Genomic DNA, 27,083 nt, shown 5'->3' with positions numbered 1-27,083 from the left:
TACAGTAAATAATGTATGTAGGTCGTGTGACATACCTAAGTCATATGTGACATAGATAAATCATGTGGGGTATGGTCTTGGATATGTACAGTAAATAATGTATGTAGGTCGTGTGACATACCTAAGTCATATGTGACAGTATGGTCTTGGATATGTACAGTAAATAATGTATGTAGGTCGTGTGACATACCTAAGTCATATGGCGTATGTTAGTCATGTGCTGTACATAAGTCACAAGGGAGACAAGTCGTGTGGCATAAAAAAGTCATCTGATATGTCATGTGACGTATGGAAGTCATTTGACTAAGTAATGTAAGTTTATCTGTAATGTAAGTTTATCTAACGTGTGTGTCGTGACATTATTTAAGTCATGCAATGTAAGTCATGCATGTGAAAGTCATGCGACGTAATCTATGTAGCATATTTAAGTCACGTGACCTATATTTAAGTCACGTGACCTATGTACTTATTGTATATGAGCCATGCAAAATAAGTCAAGTGATGTAAGAATGTCACGTGATCTACATAACTCACCTGCGTAAGTCATGTGACGTATTTGAGTGGTTGAAAGTTGTACACGAGTACTACAGAACAAGAGGATTTTCACTAAAGCTGAAGACAACTCTAGTGTTCCACTGTGCTGTAGTTTTGCTGGTTACACACATTATTCTCTTTTCGCACAAACTTTTTTTAGACTGTACCTTACATGACTTTTGGACATGTTTTTTTCCCCCATTTCAGCCTCTAAAAGTCACACCCTGCAGGCAAAATGTGGTCATGTGTTTTCAGTTAACGTTAAGTGTTGTGAAAAAAACCCGAGAGACATTGGTCAGATTACACTCAGTAGACATGCTCCCACCACCGACCCACCCACCCACACACCCTCACAGACAGACAGACACACACACACACACACACACACACACACACACACACACACACACACACACACACACACACACACACACACACACACACACACACACACTAGTGAAGAGGAGGAAAGATGTGCTGTTTTTGTGGAGGAAATACTTCTGATTCTTCTGGGAGCCAAACATGAACTTCTCACAACATGAGTTTCAGGGCTGGAACCACAAATCAGCTGATTGGTGCTCCGTGTGGTCCGTCATGTCCTTCAGCCCGCCCACTAAAGCATACTATTGGTTGTTCTTGCATTTTGGGGTCATAGAGCATTTGACGGCATGTTGCATTACTTGTATTTGTGTAGTGTCTTTCACATTCGTGTCGTGTGTCATGTAGTCTAGTGTCATCTAGTGACGTGTAGTTTCATTTAATCACACAGCCCAGGGATCTTCAATTAAAATTTGGAGGGGTCCGGTTGCACAGGATTTCTCAGGGCAAAGGTCCAGACTGCAATGTTTCGATTTGTGTCGTCGACCCATCTATCCATCCAGTTTCTGTACCGCTTATTCTCACCAGGAGCTTGAGTGTGCTGGAGCCTATCCCAGGTGACTTTGGGCAGCCAGCCAATCATATAGCAAATATAAACAAACACATCCACAATTGTCAAACTCACCAAAATCGCATTAGCCCAGCTGTGCTGGCAGTTAGACGTAGCCTGAGCCGGTGTAAGGTTAGACCGACTTTCTGCCACCAAACTGTCACTCTGCTGGTGCTTCTCCAACAACACACCCTCGCTGAGCCAGAACGCCCAGGTTGGTGCAAACACACGCAAACTTTATTGTTTCTAGCAAATAATCATTAACTTCCCAAAAAGCTGGGACCGGGTCATGTTTACTACTGTTACATCACCTTTTACTTTTAACAACATTCGATAAACGTTTGGGAACTGAGGACACTAATTGTTGAATCTTTGTATGTGGAATTCTTTCCCATTCTTGCTTGGTGTACAGCTTCAGCTGTTCAACAGTCCAGGGTCTCTGTTGTCGTATTTTACGCTTCATAATGTGCCACACATTTTCAATGGGAGACAGGTCTGGACTGCAGGCATGCCAGTCTAGTACCCGCACTCTTTTACTACGAAGCCACGCTGTTGTAACACGTGCAGAATGCGGTTTGGCATTGTCTTGCTGAAATAAGCAGGGGCGTCCGTGAAAAAGACGTTGCTTGGATGGCAGCATATGTTTGTCCAAAACCTGTATGTACCTTTCAGCATTAATGGTGCCTTCACAGATGTGTAAGTTACCCATGCCATTGGCAATAACACAGCCCCATACCGTCACTGGCTTTTGAACTTTTGAGCGTCAATAACAGTCCGGATGGTTCTTTTCCTCTATGCCCCGGAGGACACGACGTCCACAATTTCCAAAAACAATTTGAAATGTGGACTCGTCAGACCACAGAACACTTTTCCACTTTGCATCAGTCAAACCACCATTCGCACTCACATTCACACCGACGGGCAATTTAGAGTCTTCAATCCACCTACCACCCATGTTTTGCGGATGTGGGAGAAAACCGGTGTACCTGGAGAAAACCCACGCAGGCACGGGGAGAATGTGTGTGTGTGCGCGTATATGTACAGTGCTGTGAAAAGGTATTGGCCCCCCTTCTCAAATTCTTATATTTTGGCATTTTACTTTGCACTCTGTTTAAGATCAAACAAATGCAAATATCAGACAAATATAATCCAAGTAAACTTAAAAATGCTGTTTTTAAATGGTGATTTCATTTATTAAGGAAAAAAATAAATCCGTTACCTGGTCCCGTGTGAAAAAGTAATGGCCCCCTAAACTTATTAACTGGTTGGGCCATCCTCAGAAGAACGGAAATCAAACATTTTCTTTCTGGCAATGAGTCTTTCACATCTCTGTGGACATATTTTGGCCCACTGTTCCTTGCAGAAATTTTTCAATTCAGCAAAAACAGGGTTTTCAAGCATGAACGCCTTAATAAGGTCATGCCACTGCATTTTAATTGGATTCAAGTCCAGACTTTGATTTGGCCACTCCAAAAACTTTTTTTTTTAAGAAGTTGACTTGCTGGTGTTTTGTATCATTATCTTGCTGCAGAACCCAAGTGCGTTTCAGCTTGAGGTCACGAACTGATGGCTGAACTTTCTCCTTCAGGATTTTCTGTTCAAGAGCAGAATTCATGGTTAGTACATCAATCACAGTAAGTAGTCCAGGTCCCGAAGAAGCTAAGCAACACAAGACCATCACACTACCACCATGATGTTTGACTGTTGGTATGATGTTCATTTTCTGAAATGCTATGCTACGTTTACACCAGCTGTAATGAGACATACACCTTCCAAAAAGCTCACCTTTCATCTCATCAGTCCATACAATATTCTCCCAAAAGTCATCATTCAGATGTTATTTTTTTTGCAAAAGTCAGCAGTGGTTTTCGTCTTCATGGATGCCATTTTTGCCCAGTCTCTTCCTGACTGTTGTGCCATGAACTCTGACTTTAACTGAGGCAAAGGAGGCTTGCAGCTCTTTAGACATTGTCCTGAGTTCCTTTGTAGCCCCCTGGATGAGTCATTGTTGTTCCATTGGGGCTGGCCACTCCTGGGAAGGTTCACCACTGTTCCATAATTTCTCCATTTGAGGTTAATGGCTCTCCTATGGTTCGCTGGAATCCTACAGCTTTAGAAATGGGGTTTGTAACCCTTCTTGACTGTTTTTGAATTTTTGGGGGATCTTGTCATTTTGTTGCAGCTTTTTTAGATCTTTTGTCCTACTTAATTTTGTCAGGACAGATTCTGTTTAAGTGATTTCTTGATTGAACAGGTCTGGAGGTAATCAGGCTTATGATCAGTGAAAATTAACCAAACGTGATTAGCCACAATTAATTCCTGATTTAACAAGGCGGTGATTACTTTTTTACACAGGGCCAGGTAACTTTGAATAGTTTTTTTTTCTTTAATAATGATTTTGGGTTCAGATGTGTGTGTACGCATAAAGGTACATAAATGTGTGCATAGGTGGTACATATATGTATACATGAGTATGTTTGTATAGGTATACATTTGTTGTATGTTTGGGTATATACAAGCATGTATTATACTGATCAGGTATTATTTCTCTGATTTGAAGAGAACGAATCCAAGCAATTAGCTTCAGCAGTAACCCTTTTCGCTCAGTGGATGGTCTTGAGAAATATCCTAATTTTCTGAGATACTGAATTTGGGATTTTCATTAGTTGTCAGTTATAATGATCAAAATGAACAGAAATAAATGTTTGAAATATATCAGTCTATGTGTAATGAATGAATATAATAGACACGTTTCACATTTTTTTGAATGGAATTACGGAAATAAATTCATATTATATTCAAATATTATTCAAATATTCATATTCTAATTATATGATCAGCACATGTAGTGTCTAGTGATACAATATGCGCTGTTATGTAGTTTGTCATCTAGTTCCACGTCATCTACTGCCAGCTAGTCTTATGTTGCGTGTCATCGGTTGACATGTAGTGATGTTTGTGTCATGTGGTTCATCATGTAGTGATTTAGTGTCATGTAGTTTGGCATCTTGTTTTGTGTATCTGGTATCATGTGGTGTTAAGCTGTGTCATCTAGCATTATGTAATCATGTCGTGTTGTGTGTCATGTTGTTATGAAGTGTCATCGAGTGCTAAGTATGGCTATGTAGTGTGTCACATAGTGTCGTGTCTGTCCATTCACATGATGCCGAGTTGTCTAGTGTTGTTTGCTTACAAGAAGTCGATTTGTGGTCTTATCGCTTGAATTCCTGAACACTCATCAACTCAGCAACATTCCGGAATCTTCATGTTTGTCAAACTGGAATCTCAGCTAGAATGACTCGGCACCATGTTCTTACCATGCAGTGTGTGTGATCAACTTGTGTTATGGAACATGTTAGTGTTTCATTTTATGTAGTGTTGTGGTGTCACGTAATGTTATAGTGTTCAGTAGTGTCTCATGTAGGGTCATATATAGTAGAGGGTATGGTAGTTGGTAGATATTATAGTTTATAGTAACTGCCAGCCTTCCCAGTTAACATGGATATTTGACTTCTAAAGCCGTCAATTTAATAACTGTATTATAGTGTCCCATTTGTATGATGGCCTATGTAGTTTGTATGGTAGTTTGTCATTTGTATGTTTTCATATTTTGTGGTTTGTTTGACAGTACCTTTATACAGTGTGTAGTTTGAATGGTTTATGTAGTTGGTATGGTCGTTCATGTAATTAGTAGTTTGTGGTTTGTTTGACGGTGTACAGAATGGAGTTTGTATGGTTTAGTTTGTATGACTGTATTAGTTTTATGTTAGTTGACGTAGTTTGCATGATAGTTCATACATTTCTCGAGCTAGTATAGTTTGTGTCATTAGTACAGTTTGGCACGGTGTCCGACTGGTTTGCATGTCAATTTGTCGTTTATGGAGTTGGTCTAGTAGTTTGTATGAGTTAATGTGATTTGTATAATGGTTTGTGGTTTGAACGAGTTTTCGTAGTTTGCATGATGGCTTATGTCGTGTGTATGGCAGTTTATGTAGTCTGTATGATAGTTCACATCGTTTGTAAGAGTTTATGTACTTTGACAGTTTTTGGTGTTTTATGATAGTTTATGTCATTTTCATGACAGTTTATGAAGTTGATTCATGACAGTTTTGCAGCTTGTTGGGGGACAGCCCCTCCGAGGAGTCGGAAGGCAGCGAGAAAACACGTGTGCAGTGCTTTCCCAACTTTGTCTGACTGGAGGTCACGGTGGACAAGACACATCATTACACTTGCTGGTCATCTGGTCTTTGTTGTTGTTCCAGCAGGTTGGCAGTTCAGTTTAGATTCAGAAGGAGAACGTGTGAGATGAGTGGTCACTGTGAAAACAAAGTGGACATGCACATGGATTTTTTTGGAACGTGTTGCAGCCATAAAATTCTAAGTTAATGATTATTTGCTAAAAACAATAAAGTTGATCACTTTGAACATTAAATATCTTGTCTTTGTAGTGTATTCAATTAAATATAGGTTGAACATGATTTGCAAATCATTGTATTCTGTTTTTATTTATGTTTAACACAACGTCCCAACTTCATTGGAATGGGGGTTGTAATATTTCCCAAGGGAAGGTTATTGTCCTGAGAGAAGATTCTAGTCTCAAGAAATGTTATATTCTCGAGATAATGTTTTCATCCTAAATGAAGATTCCAATTCCAAGAGAGGCTTCTAGTCCCAAGATAATGTTCTCATCTTGAGAGAAGTTTGTAGTCACAGGTAAGAGATGGTTTTAGTCCTGAGAGAAGGTTCTCATGTCAAGAGGTTCTTTTCCCCAGATAAGGTTCTAGTCTAGAGAGAAGGTACTGGTCACCAGAGATTTTATTGCCGAGAAGGTTCTAGTCTGGAGAGAAGGTTGTAGTCCCAAGAGAAGGTTGTATTTTTTATATAAAATACTAGTCACCAGAGAAGGTTTGAGAGTGAGAATGTTTAGTTGAACCTTCCAATCCTAAGGGAAGCTGCTAGTCCCAAGGGAGGTTCATGTCCGGAAAGAGCTTGTAGTCCCAACAGAAGGTTGTCATCCCTTAGAGATGTTTGTAGTCTCGAAAGAAGGTACTAGTCACCAAACAAGGTTTTAATTCAGAGAGAAGGCTCTACTCACAAGTGAAGATTACAATCCCAAAAGAAGCTTCTAGTCCCGAGAGAAGGTACTAGTCCAAAGAGAAGGTACAAGTAAGCAGAGAAGGTTTTAGTCTGAAGAGAAGGTTCTGTTCCAAAAAGAAGGAGCTAGTCCTGGGAAAAAATTATCGTCCGGAGAGAAAATTCTCATCCCAAGAGAAATTTCTCGTCCAGACACAAGGTTGTAGTCCCAAGGGAGGATTTACTCCGGAGAAAAGGTACTAATCACCAGAGAAGGTTTTAAGAGGAGTGTCTACTCCTAAGTGAAAATTACACTCCTAAATGAGCCTTGTGGTCCTGATAGAAGGTTCTAGTCTCGATAGAATATAGGAGACACCGGAGAGGGTTATAGTCCCGAGAGGTTCTCATCCCAAGAGAAGGAGCTCGTCCCGGGAATAGATTATCGCCCGGAGAGAAAGTTCTCTTGTAAGGGAAGCGTCGAGCCCCGATAGAAAGTTGTCGTCTGGAGAGAAGGTTCTAGTCTCAAAAGAAGATACTATTCACCAGAAAAGGTTTTGGTCGAGAAAGAAGGTTCTAGTCCCGAAAGATGGTTTTCGCCCCAAGTAAAGACTCCAGTCCCGATAGAAGCTTCCAATCCCAAGAGAAGGGTATAGTCCTGAGTGAAGCTTCTAGTTCCAAGAGAAGGTTTTAGTCCCAAGAGGCCTATTTACATACAGTATGTGTACAGTATGTGCTGACCTTCCTGCGGCTGAGCTTGCGTCTGGGTTTCTTGACAAGCTCCTCCTGGAGACGGCTGACCTCACAGTAGAGCTCCAGCTCCCTCTTCTGCATCACGTCCTTCTCCTGCCACAGCGTCATGTTTTCTCCCAGCATGCTTTGCAACTGATGCATCTTCTCGCTGTTCTGCTCACGCTCCTGCTGCAGCATCTTGGCCATCTTGTCCTCAAACACCACCTCCATGTTCCTCATGGTCTCAGCAATCATGCTGCCGGGAGATTAAGGTTCACGCTCCTCCGCAGGGAAGGAGGAATAAGAAGGAAGGAGAGGAAGGAGTTACTTGGTCTTGTCTCGCTCTGCATCCTCCTTCAGGCGGCGGACGGCAGCCTCCTGGTCCTGCTTCTGCTTTACCAGCTTCTCCTCCAAAGCCACCAGCTGCTCGGATTGAGCCTCCAGCTTCCCCGCTGCCCGGAGAAAGATGAAGAAATAGAACAACAAGTTTGTCATTTGTACAACATTCGGTAGTTTGTATGCTAGTTTTGCCATTTGTATAATTGCTTACGTAGTTAGTATCCGGAGTTAGAATGTTTTTGCGCTCTGACCTTGCGTGCTGATCTCCGCATTTAGCTCCTGTATGCGTGCCTCCAGCTGCTCTACCGTGGCCTCTAGCTGCTCCATGATCTCCTTTTGGCGCTCCGCTGCCTCCTGCTGGCTTTCCACCTGCTCCATCAGCATCTCCACCTTCTTGTCCTTGGCATCCAGCGAGCGCTTCAGGTAGCGCGTGACATCTGCCTTGTCCTTGCGCAGCACCCGCTGCTCGTATAGCAGGTCCTGCACCTGGTTCTCCAGCTCCTCGCATTTGTTCTGGCACCTGGAAGAAAGTAACACATTAACGCCATGCTACATGCTAACTACTAAATTTACTCCAATGATAGTGAAACATACACACAAAGGTGGTTGAGAAACACATATACAAAGGCATGCTAACAAATGGGACCAAAACTTAACAGCTAGATAGCTAAAACAATCCATCCATCCATCCATTTTCTGAGCCGCTTCTCCTCACTAGGGTCGCGGGTGTGCTGGAGCCTATCCCAGGTATCATCGGGCAGGAGGCGGGGTACACCCTGAACTGGTTGCCAGCCAATTGCAGGGCACATAGGAACAAACAACCATTCGCACTCACAGTCATGCCTACGGGCAATTTAGAGTCTCCAATTCATGCATGTTTTTGGGATGTGGGAGGAAACCGGAGTGCCCGGAGAAAACCCACGCAGGCACGGGGAGAACATGCAAACTCCACACAGGCGGGGCCGGGGATTGAACCCGGGTCCTCAGAACTGTGAGGCTGACGCTCTAACCAGTCGGCCACCGTGCCGCCTAGCTAAAACAATACTAATGCTAATGCTAATTAGTGCTGTGGCTTACATGAAGGCTACTACCTATAAATGTAGCGTTTTCTGTACTTGTTACCAACATTTAACAGCTTTTAATCTTAAAAAAAAAGACGAACTAACATCCATCCATTTTCCATACCGCTTATCCTCACTAGGATCGTGGGCGTGCTGCCGCCTATCTCAGCTGACTCTGGGTGAGAGGTGGGTTACACCCTGAACTGGTCACCAGCCAATCGCAGAGCACACATAGACAACATCCATTCGCACTCACATTCATACCTATGGACAATTTTGAGTCGTCAGTTAACCTACTATGCATGTTCTTGGAATGTGCCATGCAGGCACTGGGAGAACATGCAAACTCCACACAGGCGAGGCCAGATTTGACCCCATGTCCTCAGAACAGTGAGGCAGGCGTGCTAACCAGTCGGCCACCGTGCTAACCATTCGGCTACTGCACCAGCCCAAACTAACATGTCTAATGCTAATTACTTTTCTGAGGCTAGCGTGATGGCTACTAGCTGTAAACGTAGCCTTTTAAGGATTTTTTTTTTGCGTGCATTTAATGGCTCTTAAGCAGAAAAAAATAAAAGGTGAATATTTGTTGCCTACAATTAACAGCTTTTAAGATAAAAAAAATGCTAACATGTCGAATGCTAATGCTAATTGGGGGCAAATAGCACTGATCAGCCGACTTTAATGAAAATCGGTCTTATGAATATTAGATCACTTTCCTCAAAAGCTTTGTTAGTCAATGATTTTATCAGAGACCATGATCTTAATATGATTGGTCTGTGGGAAATTTGGTTAGAACCAAATGTGTTCTTACCACTTAATGAGGCATCTCTCCAAAACTTTGTGTATTCAGATGTTGTGCATCCTATTAAGGGAGGGGGTGTCGCCCTCATCTTTGAATCCATTTTCAACCTTTGCACTAGCCCAATCATCAACTTTAAAACATTCGAGGCTCTCGTTATGCGATGTACAATACTATTGCCGTTCTATCTTGGAGTTATCTACTGCCTCAGTCCCTTACACTGGCTTTTTAGATGAATTCTCAGAATTTATTGCTGACTTGATGACCCACGCAGACAATATATTAATAATGGGTGACTTTAATAATCATCTGAATTCCCCGTCAGAACCTCTTCGTGCAGCGTTTCAGACAATAATTGATACTTTTTGTTTTGTGCAATTAATGCATGAAACGACCCATAATAACGTTAATAATTGAGATTTGGTTGATTTCTTTGATCACTGAGACTAATGTGAGCACCATTGTGGATACCCGTCCATCTATCCTCTTTTTGAGGACGTATCCCTTGATATACTCACAAAACGCATTAGTGCAGCAAAATAGACAACCTGCTTGCTCGTCCCTCTTCTTGCGAAACTCTTAATCTTAGGACCTTCAATCTTAGATATAAATTTATCACTCTCCTCCAGCGCTGTACCTATAGCTTTCAAGACAGCTGTTATTCGACCCTCACTCAGAAGACCCAACCTTGACCCTGAGTCTTTGCAATTATAGGCCGGGGTCAACTCTCCAATTTATTTCAAATATTCTTGAAAAAATTGTAATACAACAGCTTAATTATCACTGTGTCTCTAGCAATCTATTTGAACTTCATGTCATGAGCTGTGCCGTGCAGTTCCTTTGTTGGAACTCTCTCTCTCTTTCTCTCTCTCCCCAGTAATCAGCACTAACTCGGCCACACGCCTATTGTTAATCTGCCTCCATCATCACCTGCATTTAAGCCTACCAGATCCAAGACTCCATTGTCACAGTATTAACATTCACCCATGGTACAACGGCTCTCAACTTACACGTAAACTACGCCAGTCTTCGCAATATTTCTGACCTCCATGTTCTTCCTTGTGCTCAGTGCTCCTTCTGTATTCCCCGCCTTGCTGACCTCTTCCACCATGCCCCCAAGCCATCCACCTGCTCACGCCACCGCCTGCCGCACGCTCCCTGTCTCGACGACCCGCCAGTACGCCTCAAGGATCCACCTCCGACTCCCATCACAATAAACCTTTCTCCAAACTATTTCAGCCTCCGCCTGCTTCTGGGTCCAGTTAAAATTAACACCATTGCATCGTGAGACTTCAGTCCGGATTCAGGACAGACAACTCTACTGAAATCGCCCTTGCAAAAGTGACGAATGATCTCATACTAGCTGTGGATTCTGACACCTCTTCAATACTATTATAAGTTGAACCTCACCACTGCCTTTGATACCGGTGATCACAAGATACTACTAGATCGCCTTGAAATGCGTCTCGGTATTACAGGCCCAGCACTTTCTTGGTCTAGATCTTATCTCTCGGGAAGGACGCACAATGTAATTCATGGCAATGTGACCTCTGAGTATTATAATGTCACTTGTGAAGTCCCGCAGGGATCGGTACTTGGCCCTCTTTTGTTCAGTATCTATATGTTGCCACTTGGCGGTATCATACGCAAATATAAGATTAGCTTTCACTGTTATGCCGACAATACTCAGCTATACATGCCATTAAAACTATGCCACACGATTGCTCTAATCTGGAGTTGTGTGTGATTAAACAGTGGATGTCCTGTAATGTTTTGCTCCTTAACCGTGAGAAAACTAAACTGTTGATTATTGGCCCTGCTAAATATAGCTGCTTGTTTCGGAACCCCACTCTGAGTTTTGACAAAAGCACCATTACCCAAAGTGAGTCAGCAAAACAATCTCAATGTTATATTTGACTTAACTCTCTCCTTTTGTAAAAAATATTTTTTTTTGGGGTGGGGGGGGGGGGGGGGGTAGCGGGAGAGGGGGGGTTGTGTGTTTAAATCATGGGTTGTCTTCAATCATTGCCAACTGTGGGCCTGTGAAGCCCTTTGAGACTTGTGATTAAGGGCTATACAAATAAACGTGACAGCATTTTCAATAAAACAACCGCAGTTGCATCAACAAGATCAAGTGTATTGCTGCACGTGTAAAGAAAACAAATGTTCCCACCGTATACTGAGAGTTAAAAAAAATAACTGAATTGAAATTTGTTATTTTGCACTTTAAAAGTTATATTTATTATTTAATTGAGATTATTTATCATTGTTTTCTAATTTATTTTTTATTTAATCTATTCAAATGTTGAATATGCTCATGTTTAAGTTAAGCAGTGGTCATGTTGCAATTTAAATCTATATATTTTTTATTGGATTTACTGAAGTTATTTTTCAGGATTTCCTAGTATAATTTTTATTTATTTTATTCAATTGTAGTACATTCTTATTTTTAAAGTTACTTTATGTCACCCAAACTAGGTCAGTATTTCTCATAACTGCTGTTGCTGATTATTGTTCTCTATTATCACTTCTTCAAGCCTTTCCTAACATTCCATACAACAAAATAAGCATGATGTATGATTATTGCTGATATTGGATCAGTCAGTGTTGGCAAAAATGGCATCCACGGCAGAGTTCCAAGGCCAAAACCACTGCTGACCAAAAAGACCATAAAGGCATGTCTTTCTTTTGAAAAAAAATAAAATATCCAAATGATTCCCAATACTTTTGGGAGAATAATCTACAGTATATTAATGTTGAATGAATTTTGCTTGCACTCTTTTTTTCCAGTTTAAAGTCTTTTGATTGTGCGTTTTTTGTATAATTCTGAAATGCATATTATTTTCAGTTTTGGGTAACCTTGCCGGCGGCACGGTGAACGACTGGTTAGAGCGTCTGCCTCACAGTTCTGAGGACTGGGGATCAATCCCCCGGCCCTGCCTGTGTGGCGTTTGCATGTTCTCCCCGTGCCTGCGTGGGTTTTCTCCGGGCACTCCGGTTTCCTCCCACATCCCAAAAACATGCATAGTAGGTTAATTGAACAAAATTGCCCGTAGGTGTGAATGTGAGTGCGAATGGTCGTTTGTTTATATGTGCCCTGCGATTGGCTGGCAACCAGTTCAGGGCGTACCCCGCCTCCTGCCCGAAGATAGCTGGGATAGGCTCCAGTGCTCCCACGACCCTTGTGAGGATAAGCGGCTCAGATAATGGATGGATGGAAAAGATTGGCTTGTTCTAAAAGTTTTGACCATTCAAAAGGCAGTCTCCAGACTTACTTCAAACTGGACAAAAGAGTGAAAGCAACACAACTTGTAAGTGCCACAGTTATGGGAACTTCCACAACAGAGAATATTTGATTTCCATTTAAGAGATAATGCCACAAGTGTGTTCAGCTCTTGTATCTGCCCAAGATGGCTACTTTAATGAGTCAAAGGTTTAGAAGACATTTTTGTTTGTAGATGCCATGGTTTATTTTGTAACTTGAATAATTTATTTATTCTGTGCATTCATTTCAGAGTAATATGAGCAATTGGACAGCATGAATTTCAATTTTTACAAAAAGCTGGACAAATTGGGGTGTTCTAAAACTTTTGACCGATAGTGTACCTACTAGCATTGTTGTCTAATAATGACTTACTTCTCCAGCTGCTCCTCCAGATATCGTATTTGTGTTAGATACAACTTGTCCGTGTCCAAAAGCTCGGCGAGTTCAGCCGCCATGGTGAACTTCTTGTTTTTTTAAGTCAGTTGTACTTTTTTAAATTAATTCTTTTCTAAATATGAGAACTCAAGCTGTGACAGGGAGGTAGGTATCATTCTGCCACCTCCCGTAAAACTCTAATTTTACCGGAGACTCGGCTTGGTCGCGTTTTTTAATTGAATTACAGCACCACTTTTTCCTCCTCACGTCAGACTGGGATGTGACTTCACTGCTTTGAACAAGAGACGTGATGTCGTCAGTCAGAGGAGGTCTGCTTTGCCAACGCGTTTTGCTTGCACTGCTGACAACGGCCACCAGGTGGCGGCCTGACTCTTCTTCCTTTTCTTGATGAGTGGTGTTTACATCCACGAAGAAGTCCCTGACCGCGTCAGGGGGAGGAAGAGTGACAAAAGGAGTCGATAAACAGACACAGAATGAATTATTAACTTGACAAATACAACATAAGCATTTATTGGGTATAATATCGTCATCTTTGACATACAATCTAATTTGTGGATTATTCCAGAACATACGTCAGAGGTCAGAGGTATTCAATTACACATGGATCATATCAACTCTGTTATTTCTTGTCAGCCAGTTTATGACTCTGTTATGAATGTCATCATGAAATTTATACATAATTTATTTTATAATGTATTTATTTCTTCATGTATTCGTTTATTAATGTATGTATGCTTGAAATTGGTGACAAAATTATACCAATGCTCATCCTAAATAATGCTCTTGGCTAGCACAGAGGCTATCTTAACAGATAAAAAAAAAAAGCTTAAAAGTAAAAAGAAAAGAAAAAAGCTCACTAGCTAGCTAGTTTAACTATGATCCAAGGAATCAATAGAAAGGGATTATCACAAATTAGCATTGCAAATACTAATCACTTGTCAAGCACTAAAACAAGTTGAATAGATTTTAGGCTAAATGGCAAAAAAATTAACTAGCTAACTTTCTTAAAATGTTAATACTTATCAATGAGCGTGCTAACGTGGAGGCTATCTTAACAGAAAAAAAAAGCTTAGAAGCTAAAAACAAACGATAGAAAAGCTAGCAATCTACCCCTCGCACCAGCCTTAAATATGTTTAAATGTAATAAAACACACTAACTTATTATAACACACTTTTTAGTTTTTCTTAACACCTGTTCTCTTTCGCTGTCAAGTAATGGGAGACTATTGTACAACACTGAGGAAATGAAAAGAAGACTTAATCGTACAACTGTACAACTGGCGCATAAAACAAAAGACAATTAACTCATTCACTGCTGTGGACGTTTATATTCGTCAACTGGAATCCAACCGTTTACAGGTAAGTGTGGAACAGGGTCTCACCCAGCTTGTATGTGAAATTTTAGGTTTGTAAATTACTGTAATGACTAAAAGATCCCTGTAGATAGTAGCGTTGCATCGTTTTTGGGTTCTAGATCAGCACAGCTTTTGAAGTAGAACCGGTATGGGGAACTGGGGGACCATGTGGCCCGCGCCCATGCTCTGAATGACCCCTTGATTAAACCCCTACAGCACCCATACCCCACTTTTTTGGTGGATTGTAAACATGTTTCCTCTAGTGTACCTAATCATTCAATTAATTCATTTCTGTAAAGCTTATCGGTAGGGTTGCGGGTGAGCTGGAGCCTATCCCAGCTGACTCTAAAATTTGTGTTGTCCAAACACATGGATATATTTAATACCGTAAATATTGTTGCTGCGCCTATGGTGGCTCGGACAAGCGGCAGGACTGGGGAGACGCACCAGGGCTCCCTCAACAAAGCTGAGCTAACTGCCCTTTACTGCAAAGTGAGTGGGGTGGGGGTGGCGTGTCGTCCGTTACAGCTGATTGTCCGTTAAAATATATTTTTTTGTGGCCTACAAACATCCGTACAGTGCAAGATTTTTGTGGCCCTGTACATATAAAAAAGCTTGAAAATGTTTGAAAAGTTTTTCCAAACATACCTCCCTGGTACATGGGAGGGGGGGGGGGGGGGGGGGGGGGGGCGGGGTTGATAATGACGTGCAGCTGGTAGAACTATGTTGTGGGGGCGAGTCGAGTGGCACTTTCACGAGCCGTGAGATTGGCACGCTTCCTTTATTACGACTGGTTGCCATTGAGAAGGGCTTGACAAAAACCTATAGTATACTGTACAAAAAATTGCACGTTCCAGAGATGAGTGCACAACGTCATCGAGCATACTGTACTACACGACGAGCGCTCGATCACTTGCTCCAGTAAGCAACAGCCATAAATGTGAATAGGTAGATACTGTACGTGATCTGCATGCCTACGGCAATGCTAAGCGAATTTCCTTGGATTACATTTAATGGACCGTCGCCCCTGCTAACATGGCTGCCACGTTAAGCATGTCTGTTAGCGGGGGCTAGCCTTCATACTGTATATCTGTGACAAGACGGCACAACCCGGAAGTCCCAGTCTCTGCCTATTAATTGCGCCACAGTGGCAGTAAACAACAGCGGCCATTTCTGGAACTAACAGACTTTGTCAAGGGTGGTTTGAGTGGCAAATGCACGCTATTTTCTATCTGTTACATCTGATATCCATTACATCGGGGTCTGTTAAATCGAGGTTCCACTGGAGTAAGTTATTCTATAAATCGATGTGATTGAAATCCTAAAATTCTGATTCAAATTTTTTTGGGTGGATTCGAATGCTAATTAGAGTCACCACCCATTCCTGAAGAGCCCTAGTACATGTAATAATAAACCTTCAAACAAATGCTACTTTACACACACGGAGCAGCAATACATACAAGCAGAACATACAGCAATACTCACGGGCATATATTCTCTCTGCTCTGTGGTAAAAACAACAACTACTCCACCTTAGTAGGGGACCTTTTCTGCCTCTTGCTCTAAAATATGCTGTAATGTCTTCCAGTAATACTCACTACTACATAGTACTACTAACTCTAAATTCTGACTTACTTGTATATTGTAAAAACCCATTAAAAATGATCGCTAAAAAATCTGCCATGAACCGCAATATAGTTTCATGACTATATCCTGCTTTTCTGGGTTCTTTGTTGAAAGACCTTGGCTAATGAAAGCCAGCTCTTGCTACATAGCTCTGATTTCTGGACAGTCGGCAGAAAAACAAGCTAACAAATCATCGTCAGTGACCGCACGATAACCATCAGGAAGTAAACCGACGTCGCTTTGATGTTCTGAATTTAACGCCGCCACCTCATTAACTCGCGTGCAGTGGTGAGCGGTCAAGCAAGGTCCCATCAGAAGCCGAGGACACCCTTTAAAGCTTACACACACACACACACGCACACACATGCACACGCACAAATCCTGACGTCTGCTTCCCATTAAAACACATGCACACATGCTTTTTGTTTGCAAAAAAAACTACACTGACATCAACAAAAAAAGATTGTGATGCTTCCTGAAAACAGGAAGTTTGATTCCGCCACTGTTGAGCTCATTTAATATGAAAGGATTCCCACAAAGGTGGCACGGTGGACGACTGGTTAGCACATCTGCCTCACAGTTCTGGGATTCAAATCCCGGCGTCACCCGTGTGGAGTTTGCATGTTTTCCCCGTGCCTGCGTGGGTTTTCTCCGGGTACTCCGGTTTCTTCCCACATCCCCAAAACATGCGTGGTGAATTGATTGAAGAATCTAAAATGCCCATAGTTGTGAATGTGAGTACAAATGGTTGTTTGTTTATATGTGCCCTGCGATTGGCTGGCGACCAGTTCAGGGTGTACCCCGCCTCTCGCCCGAAGATAGCTAGGATAGGCTCCAGCCCGCCCATGACCCTAGTGAGGATAAGCGGTACACAAAATGGATGGGTGGAAAATCTCTTGGGCAAGTTCTTCTATGAAGGACCCCCGGAAATGGCCAAAATGACTGAAATGGTCACTTGAAACCAAAATGGATGCCGACCTGTCTTTTCAGTGAATGCTTCCTGAGATTGTTTAGTGGGTCTAGTCATGATAGACATCTCCGCCAAATGACATGTTGCTACATTTCCAAGACATTTCAAGGGGTGCTTGCAAGACTGGAAGTTTTTCTTGAAGGATCTTGAGAACCCTAACCCTAAAATGTAGACTTCAAAACAAAATGGTACACCTGTGTGTTTTCGAGCATGGCTTCTTTGTGGGTCAACAGACGATAGACATGCCAACCATATTTTATGTTGCTAAATCAAACAGGCTTCAGGGGCTGAATTATCCCTAAAACAAAAATTATCTCTGGAAATTTCTCCTTAAAATGTCCACTTTTAACCAAAATGGAGGACTTCCTGTCTTTTCTAGTGTGACTTGGTGGGATTTTTTGTTGGTCTAGCCATGATAGACATTTCTAATAACATGTTGCTTATAAGTGAAACTGACTTCGGGGGCTGAATTGTTTTTCAAATGTGTTTCTGAGCCAATTTTTGCTATTGTGTAAACAATGTAAACCACACTGAATCCAATCTTTTTGGTCCTCAATCTCAGCTATCGGATCGGAATTCTTGAAGTCATCTCTCAATATGTGTTTTATTTCGACTCACTTCCTGGAGGCTAGCGTTAGCATCTTAACATTCTTGCCTTTCTTCATTTCCTGGTCCGAAATGTTCCAACTTCTGCTATGTGTGATGTTATAAACCTTATCGATAATGTAGATGTTGGAAATAAAAGTAACCTAGGCAACTTTTTTTGCCGTTTGCTGCGCATGACGTCGTCGTTGATGTTATCGTCATTGATTCTTATCGTCGTTGTCGTCTTTTAGCGGATGCGGGTCGGTTCAGCCGTGTCACGTTCATGCAGGACTCTGATGTAAGATAAGTTACTCTTTTATTCAGCCCACATTGGAAACATTAATAAAATATGTAGGCTGCCATTTTAAAACGGCGGCAGCTCTGGCTCAGTTGGTAGTGCTGACCGAAGAGTTGGTCGTTCGGAGCCCGACTCTGACTGTCCGCAGTCAAAGTATCCTTGGGCAAGACACTGAAACCTAAATTACCTCAAGGTCGGCATTATAAATCTGAAACTGTTCACAATTGCCTTACCTGGTTAAACAAAGGAAGTTATTATTATTATTTAAAACCACGTGAACAGCTGTAACAAAAAGAAAACAGATTTGTTTTAAAAATGGGTTTGAACGTTAGCTAGTTGGCATCCTTCCTCATGAACACACCATATTTCAATACTTTTGAATTGACATTTGCCAAAGAAATAAATGCAATAAAAATGGTGCTCATGGCGAAGAAAACAACTGCGTCTTGCTATGTAAATATTATTATCTTATTGGTACTTTGTTAGCGGCACGGTGGAGGACTGGTTAGAGCGTCAGCCTCACAGTTCTGAGGACCCGGGTTCAATCCCTGGCCCCGCCTGTGTGGAGTTTGTCCGAGTGCCTGGAGAAAACCCACGCAGGCACGGGGAGAACATGCAAACTCCACACAGGCAGGGACTGGGGATTGAACCCCGCTCCTCAGAACTGTGAGGCTGACACTCTAACCAGTCGGCCAACGTGCCGCCACAATCAAAATTAATCCAAGCAATTTTTTGAGTACATGAGGTTCAAACTTGGTAATGGACAAAATCTCAAGAATAGACCATGTTTGAAAAACCCCTGGAAACGACCAAAATGACCCTAAAATGGCCACTTTTAAGCAAAATGACAGACTTTCTTTTCTAGTATGGCTTTTTGTACGTTTTCTTGTGATAGATATGCCGACCAAATTTCATGTAGGTTGGTCACTGTCTTTGAGGTCTGAATTTAAAAAAGAAATATTGCAGTTTGTGTTTCTTGTTTTATTGAGTCCTCAAACTTTGCTGCCATGCTCCACCCACACACAATGACCATAACCCAAACGCATCACAATTTGTTGTCGTCCATCTGTCTGGTATACATAGTTAAAATTTCGATCGCAATTGGACAAAAAAAAAAATACAAATATCTAAGAGTATGATGGTTTGAACAATATTCTAGCAAGTTTGGTTTCAAACCATCATGTCATCGATCCGTAGTTCTGGAAGTTATTGCACCATACACGGGGAGCTCACCATCCTGATTTCCGGGTGTGGTCAGGTGACGTGCGTAATTCAAGCGCAAGTGACGTTAATTTCACTCGACAGCAGAAGGTGATATTGCCCAACTTGGCGGTCAAAATTGATGAATTTATCTGTTTAATTATTATTCCACGAATGCAATGTTAATCAGAATACTCTGTTTAGACTAGTGTGGACACATACAACATATTCTTGCCCCACCAAAATGTAATGTTTCCTTCCCCTTTAAGGAGGACTGGAAATGACTGAAATGACCCCAAAATGGGTGCTTCAAACCAAAATGGCTGACCTCCTGTGTCTTTTCAAGCGTTTTTTGAAGTTGTTAAAGTTTTATGTTTTGTTTTGGTTGGTCTACTCACGAGAGACATGCCTACCAAATTTCAATCTTGAATGAAACTGGCTTCAGGGGCTAAATTTTTTTTTTTTTTAAGTTGCTGTTAATGTATCAGAATTTCATGCTTAAAATGGCACTTTGAACCAAAATGGCTGACTTCCTGTATCATTTTGGGCTTTGCTTCTTGAGACTTTTTTTTCATGTCTACTCACGATAAACATTGCTTCCAGATATGATAGTGAAAGCTATCATCAGGGGCTTAATTTAAAAAAAAAAAAAATTGTTGGAGTTGAGTTATATTCGCCTTTTTTGCCGGAAAAGGCCACTTCGAACCAAAATGTCTGGCTTACTGTGTCTTTTCCACCATTGTTTCTAGAGACTTTTTTACTTTTTTACTACTCATGACCGACATGCCTACCAAATTTCATGTTGCCGAGTCAAACAAGCTTCGGGGGCTGAATTTTCAAACAATTCCAGGGGGGTTATTATTATGCATTTGTATTTTATGCTGAAATGATGACTATCATAGATAAAAATAACAGCCTTCCTTTGTCTTTCCAGGGATGGTATCTTGAGACTTTTTTGTGAGTCTACGCATTATAGGCATGTCTACCAAGTCAAACTGTCTTCAGGGGCTGAATTTTCAAACAATTCCAGGGGGGTTCTACTTATTAGACTTTCATGTTTAATTCTAATGGATACCAAATTTCATTTTGGTATGTCAAACAGGCTTCTGGAACCTATTGGACATTGTTGGAAGTGCATTTTTAATGAGTAGGTTTTCCAAGCTGTTAGCATTTACTTCCAAACCGGATCTCTGTTGCATCCTCCCGGCTTCTGCTTTGTTTCTCGTTCCGGCTTCCTTGTCAGTGAGTCCGAGTCACGTCATTCCAGATTTACTGTATTTGGCAGCCGCTCGCAACCCGGCGCCGAGGCTGGCTTCTCTCTTAATTGAAATTCTCTGTCGCGTGCTGGAACGCTTCCACGGCCTCGTAAAAAGAAGTAGTGGAACCTATGTGTGCCATGCATGTGTATGATTACGTTGTGACATTGAGCAGCGCGGTGCTACGTGAATCACTTTGGACTTTTGAGTTTGATACATGACTGTTCTGTTGTGACCGCTAATCTGACCTTAGCCGCCGGCTGGAGTTGTCATAAACGACTTCACGACCAACTGTAGTCTGCACACAAGTGCCGATATATCATTAATTCATATATACTTTGCACAGTACTGCTCCAACTTACACGTTTCTCGGGTTACAAGTCGTCGCTTGTTTGAGTTAACGATACCAGCATGCTTCAGGTATGCCGTCAGACGAATGAAGTGGGGGGTAAAAGGAGCGCAACAGTTGCTCAGTCACTTTCAGCCATTGATTGAATTTGATAAACAGTCAAGCACAAAAGTGCAAAATGATAACACTCTCAAGGAGCTGCTGTAGGCCACAACTCACACATAGATGCTGACACGCAGACTAACCAGGCATTTTCCTGATGTCACTTATTAGGCCACGACCCTTGAAGGCACACATCCAACACTACAGATGTTGTTGTTTTTGTGACTTGGCTTGTCCCAAGGTAGAGTAATTACATTTTTATTATGTGTTTATACAATACAGTATCTTTATTAAAGACAAGTGATAAAAACATAGTGGCGTTTTTGGGGGGGCTGGAACAGATTAATGGCATTTAAATTCATTGCAATGGGAAAAGGGGATTTAAAGGGGACATATTTTCCAAACCAACTTTTTCTAGTATTTGGGAAGTAATATTGTTTCTAAAATGCCTCAATAAACATGTGAAATGAATAAAATCGTCCACGCATTCCTGAGTTCCAGACGTTTTCCTGCCAAGGGGCCTGAAATCGGGTCATTTGAATTTCTCTAGCTTAGCTACGTCACTACCGAAGATCTCTGCCTTCCTTTCCACTCCCGAGCCAGCGCTGTAAACATAACAAACGTGTGCTCTCACAAGTGGGTCTTCTACACGGAGGCAACCGGTCAGAGTCAAGGGGGCAGTCTCAGCCAAATATGGGCACAGAGGATACAAAACTGGGTCAAACAGAAGTAGCTGTCAGAGGGACCTTTTCTGGACATTTGTATGACAAAAGCAAGGTGTTTTATAAATGAAATTGACACTTGTATACTAAGTCCATGTTAAAGAGTCATTCTATGGATGTCTAAATAGCCAAAATATGGGACCTGTAAAATACGAGTAAGTTTGGTAGCAATCGGACAAATTCTGTAAGAGTAGGAGTAAGATACCTGGAAACAACCCAAATGATCCTAAAATGGCTGCTTCAAACCAAAATGGTTGACTTCCTATGTCTTTTCAATCATGGCATCTTGAGACTTTTTTTGTGGTTCTACTCATGGTGGACATGTCTACCAAATTTCATGTTTCTAAGTGAAACTGTCTGGGGGCTGAATTTATTTATTTATTTTAATTATTGTTTTTTTTTTTTTCTTTTTTGCTCCTTAAACCAAAATGTCCAACTTCCTGAGTCTTTTTGGAATTGGGAATTGTACCCTTTGCGGGACTAATGAAGGCTTATTGTATTCTATTGTAAGGTTTTAAAGGTTTGACGTCTTGCTGCGGCCCTTTTCAAGCGTGCTCATGAAAGCTGAGCGTCAGCGTGCTCTTATTCGCACTTGTAATTACACAAAGGATCTCAATGTGATTCACACAAGAGATTTTTCCCTTTTTTTCCTGCTCAAGGTGGTCTCAAAGCCCCCCCTCTTAGCAGGTCTTTCATCTCCCAGCTGCGGAAATAAAAAGTTCCCCTTATGGAAACGTGATCGCGCTGCTTACTCATGTCAAGAAATGATTCACGTCTGCTTTTCTTTAAAGACAACATATCTTGTTATGCATTACTTTGTGTGCTTTAATAATTTTGTTATAACTTTGTTGTTATATTAGGAACTACAAGAACCAAGAAATAAAAGTGGTGTTGTGCTCAAGACCACACTATCCGAGACCAAGACTTTCCCGAGACCAGAATTCACCGAGACCAAGACGAGACCGAGACTTTTGCGAGTCGAGATCGCGTAAAGACCAAGACTGGGACAAGACCAAGACCATAAAAATCCATTTTAAAAACCGCAACAAGGTTGACCAGTTGACCAACAAAATCCTAGCAAAGGCTAAATCCTCGTACAGTACGTATTGAAAAATGAAGATTTCAAGAAGAGCTTGGCTGCCTTTAAGAAACATAAGTGACCGCAGCATTTTGTGACCTAAATGTGGATATTGGGGTCTGTCAATAATGTCCCCGCTACTAAAAACCTTCTCAACTGGTGCTGAGCAGGCAGAAACTCAGAGTACCTTCAGTGCCAACTTGTGGAGTTGTTGGAATGTTTGTTTATCGCAAAAGACAAGTGCATTGCCAGTGTCAGAATCCTGGATGGCATAAAAATATTTGCTTATCTGCGTTCAAATGCTTGATTCCTGTCCTGAGCTGTGCTTATTGTGAGCAAAGCGCTTCTCCTTTTTATCACGTGAATGAAGTTGAAGAATAGCAACACAGTGCTGGTCTCGATGGAAAATCCCGAGTCCGGCCAGTCTGAGAACGTGACAAGACCATGACTTGAGTCTTACAAGACGAACTAAAAGTTGCTGCAACCTTAGCTGGCATTGGGAACATTTGCAGGACCATTGCATGTTTGTAGGAATTAATTGTCTTAATTTGCTTCTGGGGTAATTTGTTGGGGCCAAAACAAGATGGTGCTGGTGAGGGTTGAACATTTTGAGTGCCCAAGGAATTTTTAGGGAAGAGTATGCACAGGCACAAGTACCTTCCGGTACAGACTGAAATAACTGCTGTCCACACAAAATCACCCACTTGTCTCCAGTTAAGTTAGGTGTTGTATTGAGGGAGTCTGAAATAAAAATAAAAATAAACAACGTTGTTTAATTACTTTTTCTCCTATTTCCGCGTGTCTTCTTCGGAGTTCAAATTATACGGGTGCTCTATAAGGTACAATCTGAAATCAAATCTTTCCATACACAGTTCCTGAATGACCTCAATTGTTGGTCTATCCATGTATGTAACTCTCTGAGTCAGGTGTTGCTTTCATGGCCAGTCTGAAATCACACAATGTCTTTTGTAGTTACATTTTCTCCTGTTTCCTAGGTAATGTGTTTGGAGTTCTGATCATATATCTATATCAAGTGTTGCCTACAGGGACAGTCTGAAATCCTATTTTTTCAGCACACCAACTGGATGCCGTTCATTGTTTGAGTCGATCTATCTATCGATCTGTCAAGTGTAATGTGTTGCCTTCATCGACAGTCGGATATTATAAGGTCACTCATATAATAGTTGTTGAGTTACATTTGATCTACCAAGGCAGGTGTTGCCTTAAGTGACAGTCTGAAATCAGAGGTTTGCCTATACAATAGTCGTGTAAATTACATTGTCCCCTATTACCGGGTGCTGCGATTGGAGTTCAAAGTGAAAGTGCAGGTGCGTGTGTGGCACGCAGGGGGTTAACAGTCACGTGGCCTCGACCCAAAAAAGTGTGTGTGCGTGTTGTGCGTTTGCGTGTGTACGGTGGCCCGTGGAGAACAAAGAAGCAGCGATTTGCTATTTAAAGCGGAGGAAGTTCCGAGTGGAGGACTTGAAGCGGGAGGCGCGCGTCCTGACGAGATGCGGACGAGCGTGCACGCGTCCTTCGGCCGCTGCTTGCGCCGCTGCCTCCTCATCCTCACGCTCGCCGTGCTCGGGCCCGAGTGCGCGCGCGCTGCCACCCTGCGCGACGCCGCCGCCGCCGCCGCCGCGGGCCACCACCGCAACAAAGTCACACCGGTGAGTTGCTACTGTTTTGGGGGCTTGATTCCCGCAACACTTGTTGTGGTCTTGTTGTATACACACGCGCAGTTCACGTGTCGTCGCGTGTTCGTGTGTGTGTGTGTGTGTGTGTGTGTGTGTGTGTGTGTGTGTTTTGGAACTGTGTTGTCTTCCTCCTTTGTCTGCTTTCCAAGTTCCTTCCACACCCGACGCGCACACTGTGTTGACGCCACACCGTTGTTATTCATAATAATCCCGCACGTGCCATTGCGATAATAAGCCTCAAGCGTCACTCCATGACTCACTCTTGCTTTTTTTTTTTTGCAAGATCAGTTTTTGTTCTAGTCCAGTGGATGCATTCAGATACGAGTGACCCGACTTCCGAGTTTTGCCAAGAGTTTTTGCACTTTGACATGTGAGCAAAAATACTGAGATGCGAGCGCTATATGGTGGCAGTTAACGATAGTGGGAAATTCTTCAAAAAAGAGGCTTCAACTGTTTTTTTGCAACTCCCAGCTGAAATTTACTCTCAGTATAAATATACGTTGTCTATTTAAAACAATAGTCCGTTTAGCTTAATGCTAACAAACATTGCAAAACACCTAAAGGCTAAAGAACAGGATCTATGTCGCCGTGTTTTATGCTTCATGCAGCGGATATATGATCACAAACGGTGCAGCAGCATATGTAGACAGATAAAACAAAATCACAAAATCAGATATTCAAGAAGGAGAAAAAAACAAATTCCATGATAAATGGCAACCTTTTTAAATTGTTCTAACTGGACTATGTCCAAGGAGTTTTTATATTTTTTTGTAAAAATATGTAGTTGTATTTAGTGATGCATTCAAATAAGTTTAATGTTGACACCTATGTGGCTGTGTTTATGTAAGTGCCTTATTTGTTGTCGACACATCAACAAAAATATCCAACAAAGAAAACAATACCCACAGGCATATATTCTTTATGATCTGCGAAGAACGACTCATATTACTGCAGCTTTCTGAGGAGCTGTGACCGTCTCCATTTATAACTGTATCTCTGTATTATACTGCCTGCAGGTGGCCAAGGCGCACCCATCCTTGGTTGTTGTTAGTGTCTCGTGTTGAACGTATCTGATTGGATCCTTTTAGCGGCAGGAACTTCAAGTACCAGGAACTACAAGATTAGTTCTGGGCTAATTTATTCGGGGCAAAAGAAGCCCCTGTAAGAGGATAGTACTTTTGAGAGTTCCAGGAAGTTATTTGGCACTGTCTGGGGCGCCAAACATACCATATATAATTAGAACCTTTTAGTTGCAGGAACAACGGCCACATTTTGACCCAAAGTTTCAGAAACTTGTAGTCCTTGGTAGTTGTAGTTCCTGGAACAGAAAGTATTTGATTGGAACCTTTTCAGTTCCAGCAGTGTGTGCGCGTTTGTGATGACAGCAGTGTTTATGTTGTGCTGAGAAGCAAAGTTGCTGACTTGTGTTATCGTGTGCAGGACAGGAAGCATTAATCAGAGGCCTTTCACACAATTAGTCAACAACAACATAAAAAGCACACAGGCTGACTGAAGTGTCATAGTGTGTGCTATGTGTGTGTACTGTGTGTGTATGCCTGTTACGCTTTGTCCTACTTTTAGTGTACTTTATGGTCACACGAGCACTGTATCGACTTCCTACAACTGGCTTTGAGAACTAGAGTGGGCTAAATCCGTTTTTGTAATTTTATATACAGATACTGTATACTGTGTTGCAGATTTTCAACTATTGCGGGTGGGTCAGGGATGTGTGCCCCACAACAGGTGAAGAGACACAGTTTGGAGAGACCATATAAAACATTTTTAAAAACAGGGTTTTTGTCACACACGCTTCAAAGACATTTAAAGTAATCAAAACACACTTATTAAAATATTCGTCAGCGTCTGTTCTCCCTATCAAGAAATGCAAGACTATCATATAACATCACTTTGAAGAGAGGAAAAGAAGAATTTGCCATATAAGATCCAACGCGTGCTTGCTTCAAGCTGTTTATTTGTCACTCCCAGTTGAAACTGACACACAAAACAAAAGACAATTAAACATTATATATTTAAACACCAATGTTCAACCAAAACCATATCATTTCGTCAAACGGAAGTCCACTTGCTTAATGGTAAAGTAGTGCAAAACGGCAGCTGTTCGGAAGTCATTGCTTTTGGTTGTTAGCTTTTCGGAAAACAAACAAAAAAATCAACAAAGAGTCCTGTTGCCTCGATTCAATATTTTAAACACAATTTTTAGCAAGCTCGTTGGTATTTTTTTATTGATATGGTGACAGTAAGTTAAAATTAGGACAACCTTTCATCATAAGTTTTATAGCACTTCACAAATCTCAGTCGTGAGTTTTTTGTGTTAAATGATGTGAAAAGTGCAGTTTTAAAGGACAATGCTTGATGAAAGTTTTTTTCCCAGCGTGTCTTATCAGGGCCACGCAGTACCTGCCAGGACCATCTTGTTATGTCTGTATGTGTTGACAGGCCCTTGCACGCCTTACACAGCACAGTTACACTCCGCCTCCAGTTACAATGTCTGTTCTCTTTTCACACGCTTATGCTGCAGGCGCTTGGCCGCCTCGCTGTAACAGCGGAGAGCGGCCAAGTGTGGGGAATTAACTGAAATGGTAGAGCACCTGCTTAGCATGTGAGAAGTAGCTGGATTGATGCCCGCATACGGCTTGGTGCCTGTACGTCGGGGTTCACCCCAGGGGACGAGAGGGTAGCCTGCCTTGGGGTAGGGGG

At 41.9% G+C, this 27,083-nt stretch overlaps 2 protein-coding genes and 1 long non-coding RNA gene across 6 annotated transcripts in view; 2 read left to right on the top strand and 1 right to left on the bottom strand.

Moving 5' to 3' along the window:
• Positions 1-881: 881 nt before the first annotated feature.
• cfap157 (cilia and flagella associated protein 157) lies at positions 882-13,507 on the bottom strand. 3 transcript variants are annotated; one of them, XR_009787933.1, is made up of 6 exons: positions 13,104-13,507; positions 7,855-8,123; positions 7,593-7,716; positions 7,274-7,520; positions 3,248-5,778; positions 882-3,056 (listed from the first exon to the last, which is right to left on the bottom strand). XR_009787933.1 is itself a non-coding variant. In XM_061769262.1 (5 exons), exons 1-5 carry the CDS (start codon positions 13,184-13,186, stop codon positions 5,776-5,778), a joined length of 726 nt encoding a protein of 241 aa, XP_061625246.1. In that variant the 5' UTR covers positions 13,187-13,507; the 3' UTR covers positions 882-5,775. The 3 variants fall into 3 exon arrangements, 2 of the variants coding, with proteins under 2 accessions (XP_061625246.1, XP_061625245.1); XM_061769262.1 differs by having other exon boundaries at positions 882-5,778; XM_061769261.1 differs by lacking the exons at positions 882-3,056; positions 3,248-5,778 and having other exon boundaries at positions 6,367-7,520.
• LOC133475837 (uncharacterized) lies at positions 7,579-11,388 on the top strand. Its single transcript, XR_009787935.1, has 4 exons — positions 7,579-7,750; positions 7,880-8,026; positions 10,344-10,455; positions 10,536-11,388. It is a non-coding gene; the product is annotated as an uncharacterized LOC133475837 (long non-coding RNA).
• A 10,582-nt stretch (positions 13,508-24,089) lies between the features above and the next one.
• The window catches only part of mmp11a (matrix metallopeptidase 11a), a 61,375-nt gene continuing 58,381 nt past the window's right edge, over positions 24,090-27,083 (top strand). The window contains exon 1 of one of the 2 annotated variants that reach the window (XM_061769147.1): positions 24,090-24,338. In XM_061769147.1, the coding sequence (XP_061625131.1) occupies positions 24,180-24,338 (159 nt within the window). In that variant the 5' untranslated portion in view covers positions 24,090-24,179. The remainder of the gene's footprint in view (positions 24,339-27,083) is intronic. The other variant, XM_061769148.1, reaches the window with a different exon arrangement.

Source organism: Phyllopteryx taeniolatus, chromosome 3 (assembly GCF_024500385.1).
Source record: "Phyllopteryx taeniolatus isolate TA_2022b chromosome 3, UOR_Ptae_1.2, whole genome shotgun sequence".
NCBI lineage: Eukaryota > Metazoa > Chordata > Actinopteri > Syngnathiformes > Syngnathidae > Phyllopteryx > Phyllopteryx taeniolatus.
This window is presented reverse-complemented; position numbering and strand designations above follow the sequence as displayed.